This window comes from Dermacentor silvarum, chromosome 6, assembly GCF_013339745.2.
Source record: "Dermacentor silvarum isolate Dsil-2018 chromosome 6, BIME_Dsil_1.4, whole genome shotgun sequence".
Taxonomy (NCBI): domain Eukaryota; kingdom Metazoa; phylum Arthropoda; class Arachnida; order Ixodida; family Ixodidae; genus Dermacentor; species Dermacentor silvarum.
The window spans coordinates 118138568-118154561 of record NC_051159.1 but is presented as its reverse complement, the minus strand read 5'-3'; the positions used below and the strand labels follow the sequence as shown (position 1 = coordinate 118154561).

At 48.7% G+C, this 15994-nt stretch overlaps 1 protein-coding gene across 1 annotated transcript; it reads left to right on the top strand.

Annotated features, from left to right (window-relative positions):
- Nucleotides 1-517: 517 nt before the first annotated feature.
- Nucleotides 518-14674, top strand: LOC119456851 (uncharacterized). Its single transcript, XM_037718669.2, has 2 exons — nt 518-796; nt 14317-14674. Exons 1-2 carry the CDS (start codon nt 605-607, stop codon nt 14566-14568), a joined length of 444 nt encoding a protein of 147 aa, XP_037574597.1. The 5' UTR covers nt 518-604; the 3' UTR covers nt 14569-14674.
- The last annotated feature ends 1320 nt before the right edge of the window (nt 14675-15994 follow it).

Sequence of the window (15994 nt, the reverse complement as noted above, 5' to 3'; positions counted from 1 at the left end):
CCTGCATGAATAGTTGACCTTGTTCTCAAGCAACGGCGCTTACCCTTTACGAGTAAGCGGTATTTGTTATCAGCCCCTTTTCCGTTTCTTCTTTCCTTCAAGTTCGTGTGTCTGTTTGCGCTGAGTTACCTAAGATGAAGCTGCAACAACCTGCCCAAATGTCAGTTTCGATACAATACGAGCGAATGGCTATGGAGAAGCTGGTATTACAGTGGAATTGGTGAATCTTATCTTAACTGCATTGGGACATAGAACACAAAAGTATATTAGGTTCGCATTTACGTTGTCATTGCTCGTCTAAGGTAACCATCCATTCCTTTCCAGTATGTGCGTGCCAGTATATCCCAAGGATCTACTACATCTAATCTTTATTACCTATGTGTACTATGGATGCGTACAATTGAGTTCGGTCATATTAAAATTCTTGTTCTGCATTTCTTTATTCGGAGCTTGAGATTTCTCTCAATATTTAGCCATTTCCACATTATCTGAGTATCGGAAGCGTGTCACGCAGAACCTGTCTTCAACTGAAGTAGAAGTCGAAGAAGACATATAGACCACCCACAGCGCGAAAAATAGCAAGTTGCCTCAACGGACGTCAGCGATGGCCGTCAACATCCCGGAAGTTAAGCCAGCCGAAAAACCGGTTCCTGCGGCCGTTTGTATGGATGGTGCCCTGGTTCCCGTTGGCGCTGCTCCCATTGTTCCCGCCCAGGTTGCTCCAGCCCGCGACTACTACGACGAGCCGGATGATGCCGATGACGGTGTTCAGAAGCAGCACAAGCCAGGCGTGCAGGTTGGTCTGCCGCTTTCTTTTCCAAACGAAAATAAGAAAATAGGTTCAAGTCATTATATGACACCGAGCGTCATTTTAAAGCCTCGGCCTATTTTGCCACTTTCCGGGCGCTTGGTACTACTGGCACGATTAGTAGCGAAGGATATACACCGTAAGCTGCTATGGGCTCATTCTAATAGCTGTTTCGGTTGACGATGGTGTCCGCTGCCGTCGGTGTCCGTCGCAGCTATCGTCGGGAATGTGAAAAAAATTACTCCATCTCCCGCAAAAGGGAACCGTGTGTGGATGCGAAGCAGCGGGGAGATGGTTAGCTTGAGCGGGAGATGGTTTCGCGGCAGCGGCCTCAGCGCTCATCGCGGCGCTGCACAGGAGAGAAAATGAGGCGCGCGCGCTCCGGCATTTTCTTACCGCGGAACTACCGTGGCGCCCCCAGCGGAGCACGCAGCTGTCGCACCACCTGTCGTGCGCGCCGCTCCCGATTCCTAGAGGAGAGAAAGGGGGAGCGTAGGAGAGGAGAGAGAGGGGGAGGGGACGCGCATGCGCTGTGGGCGTGTGGGAAGCCGTGGGACGGAGGGAAGGACACAGCCCCCACCATAAGCTGCTTCGCATCTAAAAAATGCCGCGTTTCACCCGAAAGCCGAATCATCAATTGCGATAGCAACTTAGCAGAGAGCTATACGGAGTAAGGATAGTAGTTTTATCAGCTGTATAAACTTGGACATGCAGCAGCACCAGCAACGCGCAGTACTGTTGTCGACGCCGTCGCCGTTTTGCCCGCGTTCGCACCGAACGCGGGCGGCCTTGGTGACTGTTGCCAGGGCCTCTGGGGGCGGCTCGGAGGTTTTCGACGAGATCAGAACGGGAAACTCGTCGAGCGGCGTCGGAAGTCTTTACCACCTTCTCGCCTCGCAACGTTTCTATATAAACACGCATTTGGTGCCGCAGCTAAACGTCGACTCCCCCCCCTCCTTCCCTCCCGCCCCCCACAGCCTTTCGCGCGACGGAAGAAGTCGCGTTTGCTCTCTATATATGGTGATTGTAAAGGAGGAAAGAGATGCTTAATTCTGCAGCCCTTCAGGGAGCACGGCGCAGAACGCGCGTTTGTTCTCCGCCGTGCGCTCGCTCCACCATAGCCTCCTATATTAAAAAAAAGTTGTCGCAGTTTCACCTGAAAGGCGAAGCATCAATTGCGATAGCAAACTTGTAGAGAGCTATACGGAGTAATGATATTAGCTTTATCAGCTGTATAAACTTGGACATGCAGCAGCATCGGCAACACGCAGAACAGGTGTCGACGCCATCGGCGTTTTGCCCGCGTTCGCTCAAAATGCGTGCGGCGTTGGTGACTGTTGCCGGAGCCTCTGATATGAATAGGCACTGCGTGCCGCAGCTAAACGTCGCCTCCCTTCCCTCCCCCTCCCCCACGGCCTCTCGCTCGTCGGAAGAAGGCGCGTTTGCTCTACATACATGGTGATTGTGAAGGAGAACAGAGACGCCTACTTCTGCAGCCCTTAAGCGAGCACGGCGCAGAACGCGCGTTTGTTCTCCGCCGTGCGTTCACTCCCCGTGAAAGACGCGCCCCTCGCGCCCTTTCACTCGCACATACAGCGTTCGGCGCATTGGCGCTGAGCCGTGCTCCCTCAAGGGCTGCAGAAGATAGCGCCAACCTTTCCCTTTCCCTCAAGAACCACTTACCACGGCGACGATTTCTTCTCCAAATGACGTCATACGGAACCTCACGGCGACGGCGACGGCGACGCCGACGGCAGAAATCTGCTTTTGAGTGTCCATATAATTGCTATCGCAATAAAAATATATAGGAGGCTATGGCTCCACGTGAAAGCGCGCGTCCCTCGCGCCCGTTCACTCGCACATACAGCGTCCGGCACGCGGCAACGATTTCATCGCCGTTGACATCATACGGAACCTCACGGCGACGGCAACGGTAGAAATCCTTTTTGAGTGTCTATATAATTGCTATCCCAATAAAAAAAGTTGTCGCAGTTTCACCTGAAAGGCGAAGCATCAATTGCGATAGCAAATTTGTAGAGAGCTATACGGAGTAATGATAGTAGCTTTATCAGCTGTATAAACTTGGACATGCAGCAGCACCGGCAACACGCAGAACTGTTGTCGACGCCGTCGGCGTTTTGCCCACGTTCGCACAAAATGCTTGCGGCGTTGGTGACTGTTGCCGGAGCCTCTGATATAAATAGGTACTTGGTGCCGCAGCTAAACGTCCCCTCCCTCCCCCCCCCCCCCCACGGCCTTTCGTGCGTCAGAAGAAGCCGCGTTTGCTCTACATATATGGTGATTGTAAAGGAGGAAAGAGACGCCTACTTCTGCAGCCCTTAAGGGAGCACGGCACAGAACGCGCGTTTGTTCTCCGCCGTGCGTTCACTCCCCGTGAAAGCGCGCGTCCCTCGCGCCCTTTCACTCGCACATACAGCGTTCGGCGGCGCGCGGCGACGATTTCATCTCCATTGACGTCATACGGAACCTCACGGCGACGGCGACGGCGACGCCGACGGCAGAAATCTGCTTTGGAGTGTCCATATAATTGCTATCGCAATAAAAAACACCGCACATCCACGAAGTGGATGATGATGAGTGGGCGAAGCACCGGCCGGGGGATCGTTCGGGCAAAACGCCGGAAGCGTTCTCCGGAAGTGGAACCGGAAGTCGGAGCATGGCGTACAGATAGTATACATATACATATGTACGTATACACATATATATATATATATATATATATATATATATATATATATATGTTTATATATATATACTCTGCATATGTACAGTATATACAGCGCTTATATAGCCCTTGTGCACCGCAGCGCCCCTAGCTACGGACGAGAGAGAGAGCGCGCGTTGGGAACGAGAGAGAATGAGAAAGAGAGCAAAGCTGCGCCTCTAGCAGTAGCACTTTATTAAAGTATCGAATGTAGCGATACACCAGTAAACGGCAGAATTAAACCACAAGGAGTTAGGAAAAGACGCACAAATGACAAGAATCGAAAACGTAAAATTTGTTACATAAACATGCAGGGTGATCGCAAGCAGGAAAAATGGCTAGAAATCCAAACGCAGCTGAATGACAAAGCGATTAGTGCGTACGCCTTGACCGAAACGCATCTACGAGATTTGGAGTTATTGACAAATTGACGCCTGTAATTGACAATTTTGAATGGGAAGGGTGCAACAAAATGAACGGGTCAAGGAAAGGCAGAGGCGTACGGATACTAATTAGGCAAAGTCTGAAGTGGCAAAGGTAAACATGTAAGGAGAATTTATGGATTAGCGGCACATGGCAAGGCAAAGAGACGTGGGCTGGGAGTAGCTTACCTATGGGCAGGAAGTGATAGCAGAGAAAAAAAATAAGAAATTTGCTGATAGCATTACAAGTGATAAGGAATTCAAGAAATCGGGCAGGTGATATTAGTGGGAGCTATGAACGAGCACATGGATGGTTTAGACGGATATACTGATTACAACGGTTCTCTAGTGCTGGATCTGTGTGGTGAACAGAACCTTATAGTAGTTCACAGGGAGAATAAGTGTCATGGACCGATAACGTGGCAATGCGGAAACAGGCAGTCATGTATCGACTACACCTTAGTCTCCGAAACGGTTTACAAACAACTATACCAAATCATAATAGGCAAAAATGTCAAAAATAGCCTGGGTAGCGATCATAGACGTTTACCATTAAAGTTTGGGCCATATACTAACGCAAAACACGAACCAATAGCATCTGAATTTCTAAACATCAATGAAGAGCAAATAACTGAGGTGGAAAAACACATAGAGAAGAAAATTGAGGCTTTTCCTGCAGCAGTCTGGGAATATGAGGAACTGGCGGACGTTATGCAGCCTGATATAAGGCAGACACGGCAAAACAATTGTTGGATTTGAAAGAGGAAACCACGTAAGTGGTGGAACAAGAAAATAAAGCCAGCTATAGAAGAGCGTAAGCAGGCATCTAGGGATCATCGAAAAGCCAAAAAGTTGGAATTACACGAAGAAGAGGTGCTCCTCAGATGGAACAAATACCGAGAGAAGCTAAGGAAGGCGAGTGAGGCCATGCAAGAGAAAATTTAATGCGCAAGTGAACGTTGGGTGCATATAACATGCACAAAAACACAAAGGCGCCCCACAAAGATTCTGCAACCAAATAAAAGCACTCGGAGCTCCAACTAAAAACTCGCAAACAGCTATAAGGGACGAGGACGGTAACATCTACGAAGAAGACGATGTGCTGCGATACATCACAGACGTTATTAGGGATAACTTTGGCAAGATAGAAAGCGTAGTTCAGACTCAAAAAGATCCAGTAACAATTGAGAAGCCTGAGAGATCAAAATTTAGCAATGATTTTATTGGGAAAAGGCAGCAGAAATTGTTCCTAGCAACACAGTAGCAGGACCTGATGAAATCCCAACACAGCTATAATCAAAAAATGTCACAGTTTCGCCCTAAGGGCGAAGCAATGAATGCGACAGCAACACAGCAATGTCATACGAAGTAAGGTGAGCGGCTTTAGTAGCAATATGAATTGTAGTAAACATGAGCTGATTAAGTAAGCAGGTGTGCTGCGGCGTAAGTAGACCGACATGAAGAGAGACTCGATGACCACGAGAAGGCGCGTGTGAAACGGTGGTGTTGATGAGAAGCGCTGCCCGTGGGCAGCGCGTGCGAAGGGACACACCTGTAGCGCTGCACTGCCGATCCGAGCAGCATTGTATGTGTAGCGTGCGTTGGAAAATGTGGCCCGACTATTACTAACTGTGGTGTGAGCGCGCACAAACAAACATGAATAGATCACACTCAATGACTGCAGACAACGACTGTCAAAACGCTGGCAGCAAGCGCATATACGCCGCAACGGGCGAAGGTACGTGCGGTCTATCGCTTCAACGGAAACTGAGCGGCGAATGCACAGCGCATAAAGGTCAGAGCCGTGTGGAGATAAGAAACGGCGCGAGCGAGCGACGAGCGCGGTTGTCGGCGGAGTAGAAATGCCCCCCCCCCCCCCCCCCGCTCCCTCCGGCGCTCGCTTCCCGCTTCCTTGCTTGCGCGTGGAAGATTGAGTGCGTTCGCTCTCTGTGACAGCGTGCGTCCCCGCACGCTTCCGCTCGGGCATACGGCGCATGTCGAAGATTTTATCTATACGGAACCTCACGGCGACGGCGACGACGACGGCGACCCCGACGGCAGAAATCCGGTGGAAGTGTCCATATAGTTGCTATCGCAATAAAACCGCGGTCCAAAAAGCAAAGCACTGCTGACTGATGCCATAGAGCAAGTGATTGGAACGACGAAAATTTCAGTAGCAAGATGAGCCTCGTCTACAGAGGCAAAGGAGATAGGGATACAGTGAGCTCACACAAGCTAGTTACAGTAACGTCGGTGATATAAATAATGGCAATGCAAGTTAAAACATTAGAACTGCCGAAGTGGGTGGAGAAAAATTATGTACTGGGGGAACTACAGAATCGGTTCAGGCCAAGCAAAAGTTTAGAATATAATATATTTGTACTAACTCAGTGCATGGAAATTTCAGTAGAGCTAAGAATATACCTTTATCAATAGCATTTCTAGATATTGAAGGAGCCTATGACAACGTGGACAGGCAATTGTTATGGGATACTCTTAAGCGCGAAGGCACAGATGATTTCGTAGAGCTACTGAGGGAGATATATAGAGACAACCGAGTACAAGTTGTATGGGAAGGTCGAAAAGTTAATGAAGTGGCGGGAATTCACCAACGAAAGGGGATGTCAATAAATAATCATCATCATAAGCAACAACATCGAATCGTGCCAGTGGTCACAGCTTAACATGCGCGCCGCGAAGCGTCGATACGCGCAAATTGTGCATTACAGTTGCGTTGTATTCCACCAAGTGTACCGACATGTAGCCGTTGCATGTAGTTAGACCGGGTCAACTCAAGCAGCCTAGGTGACTATTTGTCACCGCCTCGTTTCAAAGGGCATGCAAATAAATGATCATCATCATCGACATCGCCGTATCGTGCCACGGGTCAAGCAATGTGACATGTGCGACGCATAGTCTCGATACCTGTGTTTACTCCTCGGTACACGTTATGGCTCCTCCTTGCTTGAACGAACCCTCTTGTGCGTGCTACACTGTGACTGTGCTGCATGTGCCACCCAGGCCTGTGACATTCTTTTTTGTCGAACGAGGGCTGTGTCGGTGTTCCAGCCGGTTTCGCTGCGAAGCAAACAAGCTCAACGCGTCGGCGTATAAACTTGTCACAGCAAAGGAAAGAGAAGTTGGCGCTGCAACAAAAGCATGCGGAGTGTGTGCAAGGAAGTGGCTAGAAAATATAATGCATAAATGAAAGTAAACTGCAAGAATCGAACTGCGCTGCGTAGTTTGGCTCGAACAGATCGAGTTTCGTGGACCTAATACCTCGTCTCACTTTGAATATTAGGCGTGAATAACTAAATCACATCGGCGAGTTATACGGCATGCTCATCAATATTTGTTTTGTAATATCATGGTTACGTTTGCAAAATGTAACCTGCTACTTGTGTAACATCGCAATACATGTATTTCGGATCGCTATCAATGTCTTCGCCTAGTTATCAACTAGCACAGTGATCCCGCCCAATTCCCAGTAGTGGAGGGGCACGCAAAAGAGCAGAGAATAACCTAGCTAGACACAAAGCTTCAGGAAGAGTTAACATATCGTCGTGTGCAGGACAGCAGAGGTAAAGAAATGGTAATTAATATGTCATTGCATTGCACTCTCGCAGGCGGCGAAGTGGAATTAGCCGCCAGCAACTTCGTCGTTACGAAGTTTTCGCGCATCAGAGACCATTTCCGCTAAGTGTAAGAACATTCACCCCATTGAATGTGCCGCAAACAACCGTTGAAACAAATGGTTTTTTTTTTTCGGAATATAACAAGAACTGAGGCAGCAGCGCACAGAATAGCGGTAGGCACATATATAGGAGCCGTGCAAGATACAGGCAGCGTCATCTCTACGCAATTTTCTTCAGTGCGTTTGAAGCAGCTGGCGAATGTCTGCGATAACACGCTCGGATGGCTTACAGTGGACTCTGGATTATATCCTTATGCGCGGTTGGATTCTTTTCATTTTGCTCTGCAGCTTATATGGGTAATGTTTACTGTGCAGGTGTGCCTGCGTGCCTGTGCGTGCGCGCGTGCGTGTGCGCGCGTGCGTGTATGTGAGAGAGAGAGACAGAGAAAGAGAACAAAACAAAATCATGAATGCGGGTGAGAAAATGTGACACGCTCAAGTACTTTACAAACTTGCTGGCTGGACTAGTGAGTTGGTAATGAATAATTGTACGGGAACAGCGCAAAGGCGACACCGCATGTCCACCTGTATGTTTGGATTTCGTCGTGGGCTTTCCACACAGGACGTCTTCCTACAGCTAAAACAACACATTCTAGATTCCCAAACCTACGACACCAAAGCTATCCTAGGTGTGGATCTCACGAAGGCATTCGATAACGTTACACACTCAGCTATCCTACAGAACCTTACAACCCTGGCAGTGGGCGCCATGATGTACAACTATATCCGAGACTTCCTCAGCCACCGCACAGCTACACTTACCTTCGGCGACCACCGCCTGCCCGGCATAACACTGGAAGCACAAGGTACGCCCCAGGGAACCGTCCTCTCCCCTATTCTATTCAACATAGCACTTCTTCACTTACCCCAACAACTAGCTCAAATCCCCGACATCCATTTCAGCCTTTACGCCGAGGACATCACTGTCTGGGCAAACCGCGGCAGTGACGCCGAAATAGAACATCTACAATTGGCGCTAAACACCATCGACACATATGTACAGGAGCGCGGCCATGACCTGCTCCCCTTCCAAATCAGAGCTCTTTCTCTAGCGCCCCAAGCAACACGATTCAGTCATTCCTGCCATCTCCCTTGCGCTAGGTACCCAACCTATCTCACTAGTATCCAAAATCCGCGTGCTAGGACTAGTTCTACACTCCCACGGCACGCACGGAGAAGTCATAAAGACTCTCCAAACACACGCTCAACAGACCACCCAACTTATTCGCCGCATAGCGAACCGCCGGGCTGGCCTAGGTGAGCGAAACGCACTTCGCCTTACCCAGGCTTACATCATAAGCCGCACCGCATATGCCCTTCCATACCTACCCCTCCGACAGAAGGAGAGAGACCGGGTAAACGCACTCCTACGGAGTTGCACGAAAATGGCTCTACACCTCCCCCCCCCCCCCCCCCCCCAGCACATTCAAGACCGACTCCTCAAACTCGGTGTCCACAACACCTTTGAGGAACTCACAGAAGCCACCTTTACGGCACAAATATCCCGTCTATCTAACTCAGCCGCTGGCCGCGCTCTATTATCCCAATTAAGCCTAACTGCAATTACACACCCTACCGAGGGGGTGCCCCTTTCTTCTAACCTCCGCTCTAACCTCAACATACCTCCCATCCCCAAGAACATGCACCCTGAGCGAGATGGGAACCGCACAATAGCAAGGGCTCGGGCCCCCCCCCCCCCCCCCCAAACAGTACAGCGAGGACCATGATGTGGTCTACGTAGACGCAGCAGAATATACGTCAGGCTCCCGTGTGGCCCTGGCGGTAGCCGACAATCAGGCAAAGCTTCTAACCTCCAGCTCAATTATCACCAATTCCACCACAGAGGCAGAAGAGGCAGCCATCGCGCTTGCTCTCATCTCTACATCTGCCACCAAAATTATCACCGACTCCAAATCTGCCATTCTAAACTATGCCAACGGCTACATATCCCGCACCGCTGCTCACTTACTACGCTTCTGGCAGCCCCGGTGCCCCATAACCCTCATCTGGACGCCAGCACATGCCGGCCTCCCTGGCAATGAGGAGGCTCATTTCCTAGCCCGAGGTCTCACATTCCGGGCAGGAGGAGTCGAGCCCCCTCTACGGGCCAGGGAACGCCTGCTTTCTTTCACTGATATCCTTTCGTACTACCGGGACGAACGAAGGGAATACACACCCCCAGCCCCATCCCTCACCATAGCGCAGGCCGCACACTGGCGACGACTACAAACTCGGACTGCCCCATACCCCTTACGGCTACATGCACGATACCCAGGCCAATTCCCCTCCTCATGCAAACTTTGCGGTAAACCAGGAGACTTCCTACACACACTCCTCACATGCCCCACCTTCCCTCATCCCCCATCACAGACCGTGGCGGAGTCTTACTGGGAGACTCTTTTGACCTGCACTTCCCCTCAAGACCCGTGCTGTATCATCTCCAGTGCTATGAGAAGGATTGCGCTCCAAGGGCTCTCCTTCGCTTTGTAAGGGTGCGTCCTCACAGTAAGGGAGCACCGAAGTGCCATGTAGGGGTCTTCGCCCCCAACATCAATGGCAATAAAAGTTTCTACCACCACCACCAAGGCGACACCAGGATGAGAGCGAGACGAGAACAAGTGCTGACTTCCCGTTGAAGATTTATTGGAAGGTATTCGTAAGTTTATACACAATGCCTCACAACTTCAAGTGTACCAGAGAGCTGGAAGAGCGCCAACATTATACTAATCCATAAGAAGGGAGACGTTAAAAAATTGAAGAATTATATACCCATTAGCTTGCTTTCAGTATTGTATAAAATATTCACCAAGATAATTTCCAGTAGAATCATGGCAACACTTGACTTCAGCCAACCAAGATAACAGGCTGGCTTCATGAAGGGATATTCTATGATGGATCATATCCATGTCGTCAATCAGGTAATCGAGAAATCTACGGAGTACAATCAACCTCTCTATAGCTTTCATTGATTATGAAAAGGCATTTGATTCAGTAAAGATACCACAAGTCATAGAGGCATTGCGTAATCAAGGAGTACAGGAGGCATACCTGAATATCTTAGCAAACATCTACAAGGATTCCACAGCTACCTTGATTCTCCACAAGAAAAGTAGAAAGTTACCTATCAAGAAAGGGGTCAGTCAAGGAGACACAATCTCTCCAATGCTATTTACTGCATGCTTAGAAGAAGTATTCAAGCTCTTAGCCTGGGTACGCTTAGGAGTGAGGATCAACGGCAAATATCTCAGCAACCTTCGGTTTGCAGATGACATTGTCCTGTTCAGCAACAATGGAGAGGAATTAAAGCAAATGATTGAGGACCTTAATCGAGAAAGTGTAAGAATTGGGTTGAATATGAATATGCAGATGACAAAGATAATGTTCAATAGCCTGACAAGGAAACAAGAATTCAGGATCGCGAGTCAGACTCTAGAGTCTGTAAAGGAGTACGTTTACCTAGGTCAATTACTCACAGGGGACCCTGATCAAGAGAAAGAAATTTACAGAAGAATAAAATTGGGTTGGAGTGCATACGGCAGGCATTGCAAAATCCAGACTGGAAGCTTACCACTGTCGCTGAAAAGAAAAGTGTACAATCATTGCATTCTACCGGTGCTAACATATGGGGCAGAAACTTGGAGGTTAACAAAGAAGCTGGAGAACAAGTTAAGCACCGCACAAAGAGCGATGGAATGAAAAATCGTAGGACTAACGTTAAGAGACAGGAAGAGAGTGGTGTGGATCAGAGAACAAACGGGGATAGCCGATATTCTAGTTGACATTAAGCGCAAGAAAGGGAGCTGGGCAGGCCATGTAATGCTTAGGATGGATAACCGGTGAACCATTAAGGTTACAGAATGGATACCAAGAGAAGGGACGCGCAGTAGAGGATGCCAGAAAACTAGGTGGGGTGATGAAGTTAGGAAATTTGCAGGCGCAAGTTGGAATAGGCTAGCGCAAGACAGGGGTAATTGGAGATCGCAGGGAGAGGCCTTCATCCTGCAGTGGATATAAAATATAGGCTGATGATGATTGGTAAGTTTCCCCCTTTGCTTTTTAAGGGAATGCTGTAATTTGCAAGTAAAGGAACCACCAGACACGCGTAGTTAGTGAAGCCGCATAAATGGCTTGCTGAAATGGCGCATGCGTCAGTAAGCCATCGGTGGCCCTATCTGATCAAGTACTGCTAATTCTCGCAAGGAGGCAGCAAACAATTGTGACTGTACAGGGTTTTAATGTTTTATGCACGCAATGATTTGATATGATTGTGTACAATTGTATAACTCATGTCTCATCATCATCATCAGCCTACATTTATGTCCACTGCCGGACGAAGGCCTCTCCCTGTGATCTCCAATTACCCCTGTCTTGCGCTAGCTCGATTCCAACTTGCGCCTGCAAATTTCCTAACTTCATCACTCCACCTAGTTTTCTGCCGTGCTCCACTACGCCTCCCTTCTCTTGGTGTCCATTCTGTAACTCTAATTGTCCACCGGTTTAACCATCCTACGCATTACATGGCCTGCCCAGCTCCATTTTTTCCGTTTAATGTCAACTAAATATATCGGTTATCCCTGTTTGCCTCTAATCCACAAAGCTCTCTTCCTATAGCTCTTAACGTTAGGCCTAACATTGGCGTCTACCTACCAATAAATCGTCAGTTGGAACTAAGCGCTTCTGCTAGTCTCGTTCACGTCCCTGTGCCGACTTTGCACTACCCACGTACAACGATGAACAGGAAAACACGAAAGAAGAGCCACATAAAACGAAATGCCCAAACTATCGGTCCCTGTGATAGTGTCAGCCGCAGTGTCTATGTAACATACTTGTTCGTCCGGCATGTCTTCAAACCATAGTGCATTCGAAGTATCTGTGGATCGGGTGAGAGCAGCAGTTTCATCAACGATCACGCATTTGTGCGAGAACCACACTTATGTTTCACAAAATGCGCTTACAAGTGGCGGTAATGGCTTTGATGCCCTCGGTAAGCATTTTGACATAAAATCAAGGTGCCTTGCTGCTTCGCGTCTGATACCGCTATATGCTTTCTTATTGACGCTTCACTGCTTAGTTCACCGACTGGAAGGTGCCACACTATATGTCACTCTATCATAGTGAGAGCTTGCAGTACTGACTTAACTTCACGATTGCTGAGACGGGCTAGCAAAAGCCAATGTCCCAGATTCATGGGTACGTTCGAAATGCCCTCTACACCTTCCGCTACACGTTAGGTGCACTTAACGCATACGAGTGTCGCAATCAGCTTAACCTCAAGGGCATTCTCGTCAAAACAAAGAGGAAATGGAGTTTTAGGAGGGAAGGCCCCCGAGGCATGCTTCCAACAATCGCCAAAGGTCGCGGTGACACAAGCTTGGTGATGCAACCAGTTTGGTGCACAACAAGCAACTTTGTGACGCAACCCACCACCCAGTTTCAAAGGGGACGCTAATAGTATTCATCAATCCCCACGATAAGGTAGCATCGTTAATATGTCAGTGTACCACTGTTTCTGTAAGAGCGTGCGCAAACATGTCCGTGATTATTGCCAGAAGGAAAAAGCTGCAGAGCGTGACACACGGCATGGTGAAGAAATTGTTTCGTTGGCTATTAAGTGTATTTTTAGCAAGTATTTTGTTTAAATACTGGGATTGAATACTGAGCAGGGTTACAACTAGAATCATCATACAACTCCTATCTTTTTGGCTGTGACGGATGCCTTACTATTTTTGCTTATCATATTCTTGGAAAACGATGACCTAGGTTGGGCTAATTGGAACATAGTTATTCTCGATGTTATGTCGCAAAAAAAAAGACACGCAGGCACATGCATCACAAGCGCCACATTTCATGTGTGAGCATTTCATGTATCTTGGTGTCTTCGTATTTTTGCGCCATAGCAACTTGGAACCAGGCAATTAAAGTGTAAGACTATAGTGACTTGTGCCGAATGCACAGTAAACAACAGTTTACCGATCACGAAATCCACCGAAAGGCTAAACATTTCTACAGCTGGTAACGCAATCTGCACGATACTCGAATTCCTAGCCTCTTGCATTATATGCGAACAACATATTGTTGTACAGTTTTATTGGCTATATGGTCAGAACCTTCTCGGATATTCAATATTTGCTGAGATCCACAGGACTGTAAACTTTTCCGGTGGACTTCGCACGGTTCAAATCCAGGTGCCTTCAGAAACGCACCTGTTTGTTGACGGATAAAGATGTGAACCGCGAATTTGAGATGCACATGGCCCCAAACAGTTGGGTGCCACCCGAGCTGTTAATGATGAATTGCGAATCAACAAGAGGCCCTATCGAAACTTTTCTACGTCTTTCACCATAGGAGGCCTTATAGTTAAGCATTCGCGTAGATGTGAGAGGCGTAATTTAAATGTCGCGCAGAACCATGCCGGCGAAACAGTTACAATCGTAATTTCGGTCAATTGCTGGGTTCTTACGGAGCATCGTTGCTGTTTGAAATACAACATGTACTGACCAAGCTCTATCTTGGGCATGCTCGTGCTTTAGCCAGAACACTGACTTTTCTTGGTGCGGACGTCGTGCTACGCCGAGCTTTCGTATAGTAATAGAAAAGTCGGCAAGTAGCTACGGGGCACCTTCGCACATCCCGATATGACGAGTTCTGTCTCTCTCGGTCGATGCAGACTACGGAGCACGGCCCGAGCCTGACGCTCATCTTCGGCTTGGCGGTCGTCGCCATCACCTTGGCCGCCGTGCTCACCTTCTACGCGATACAGCCAAACAGGCCTGAAGGGACACTCCCACGATTCTCAACGACAGCGACCGCCTTGACGTACGACACGTCCGCCACGAACGTTACCGAAGATGAGAATGCCGACGACAGTAGCGGGAATGCCGACGCCAGCGTCGTTAAAAGTGATAGCGCTTTCATTTAGAAAAACAATTCAAACGGAGTGCTACCAGCACATATCCGGCAGACAACTTGACGCTTGCACAATTCGTGTCTTTCTGTTCTTAATATTTTTTAACACTGGGCGTTATACTCTTGTTGCAGCTATAAGCTGTGTAGTCTCAATATTGCTGTATCAGTCCGTAGGTTTCGCCTTTTCTTTATTACAGCGTGAACTTTATGGATTATTAAATCCATATACTATCTCGACAGTAATTTACGCATGCTGGAAATATCTTTACTGACTCGCACGCAATCACGTGAGGTGAATGCATTGCAATTTTATAGTTTAGTTCCCTAGGAATAAAAGTTTCCAGTTTCCGCTAAGAACATTTCTATGAACATTAGTTCGGAAGCCTACCCATAAGGGTTCCACAGGGTTTCTGTATCTCCTACCTAGATATATGTTAATTTATACTCTAAAAGATCAGGTCGCCCCTCCCCGGACGAGGAGATGGGGGTAAGCGAAGCTTGTATGCTTCATCGATGTTCCTCCGAACGAATTTCACTGACGAGCACCACGTTGTGCTCGAACCACAACCGGTCACACGCACTGCAGCTGGCTCCGAAGTTCCGGTTGAGAAACTCGCGTTGAAACATGGCCGTCGCACCGGGAAAGTTGGCGCTAGCGTTGCCGAGGCGTGCAGCACCGTTGTCGGGTTCCTGGAGGGCTAAACGACGCTGACGTTTGGCCTTGACATCACGCTCCGGCATCTCGGGGTCGGCGGCTCTTCTCAGACGTTTGGCCTCAGCATCGCGCTCCCTCAACTCGGGGTCCGCAGCTCTTCGCTGACGTTTCGCCTGGGCCTCGGAAGCACTCACGCTAGAATCGGCACGTCGACGACCAACCCTTTCCCGAGCCCTTTCATTCTGGATTGATTTCCATGAAATTTCTTCAAAATTAAATCTGTCCATTACGTAAGACAATGAACGGATCATACCCACTTAAGCAATGGCTCATAACCCCGTAAACGCGGCCTCCCTATTGTGACGACAGAAGAGAAGTGAAATTCTGCGCTAGAATGATTAGCGCCAACGCAGCCAGCTGTGGAAGCAGACGACGACGACGAATGCGGGAGCAGTGGCACGAGCGCGTGTCGAGAACGAGCCACCTGAGCAGCTGGGTTGTTTAGCGTTACATTGCCGGTGCAGGTTAGCGTATACAAGCTTCGTTTGAAAAGGAAAAGAAGAGGAAGATATATGAAGGCACGACACGCACTCGAACACAAGCGCACAAGAAATGTATCTACGGTCATTAGCACCAAAGTACCATCCAGTAAGGAAGGAAGGAAAGAGTGGAGAAGGAAAGGCAAGGAGGTAAAATAGTTTAGCACAACCGGTTTGCTACCCTACACACAAACGCGCGCGCGCACGCACTGCACACACGCACAGGAGTAACCCGCGTATATATA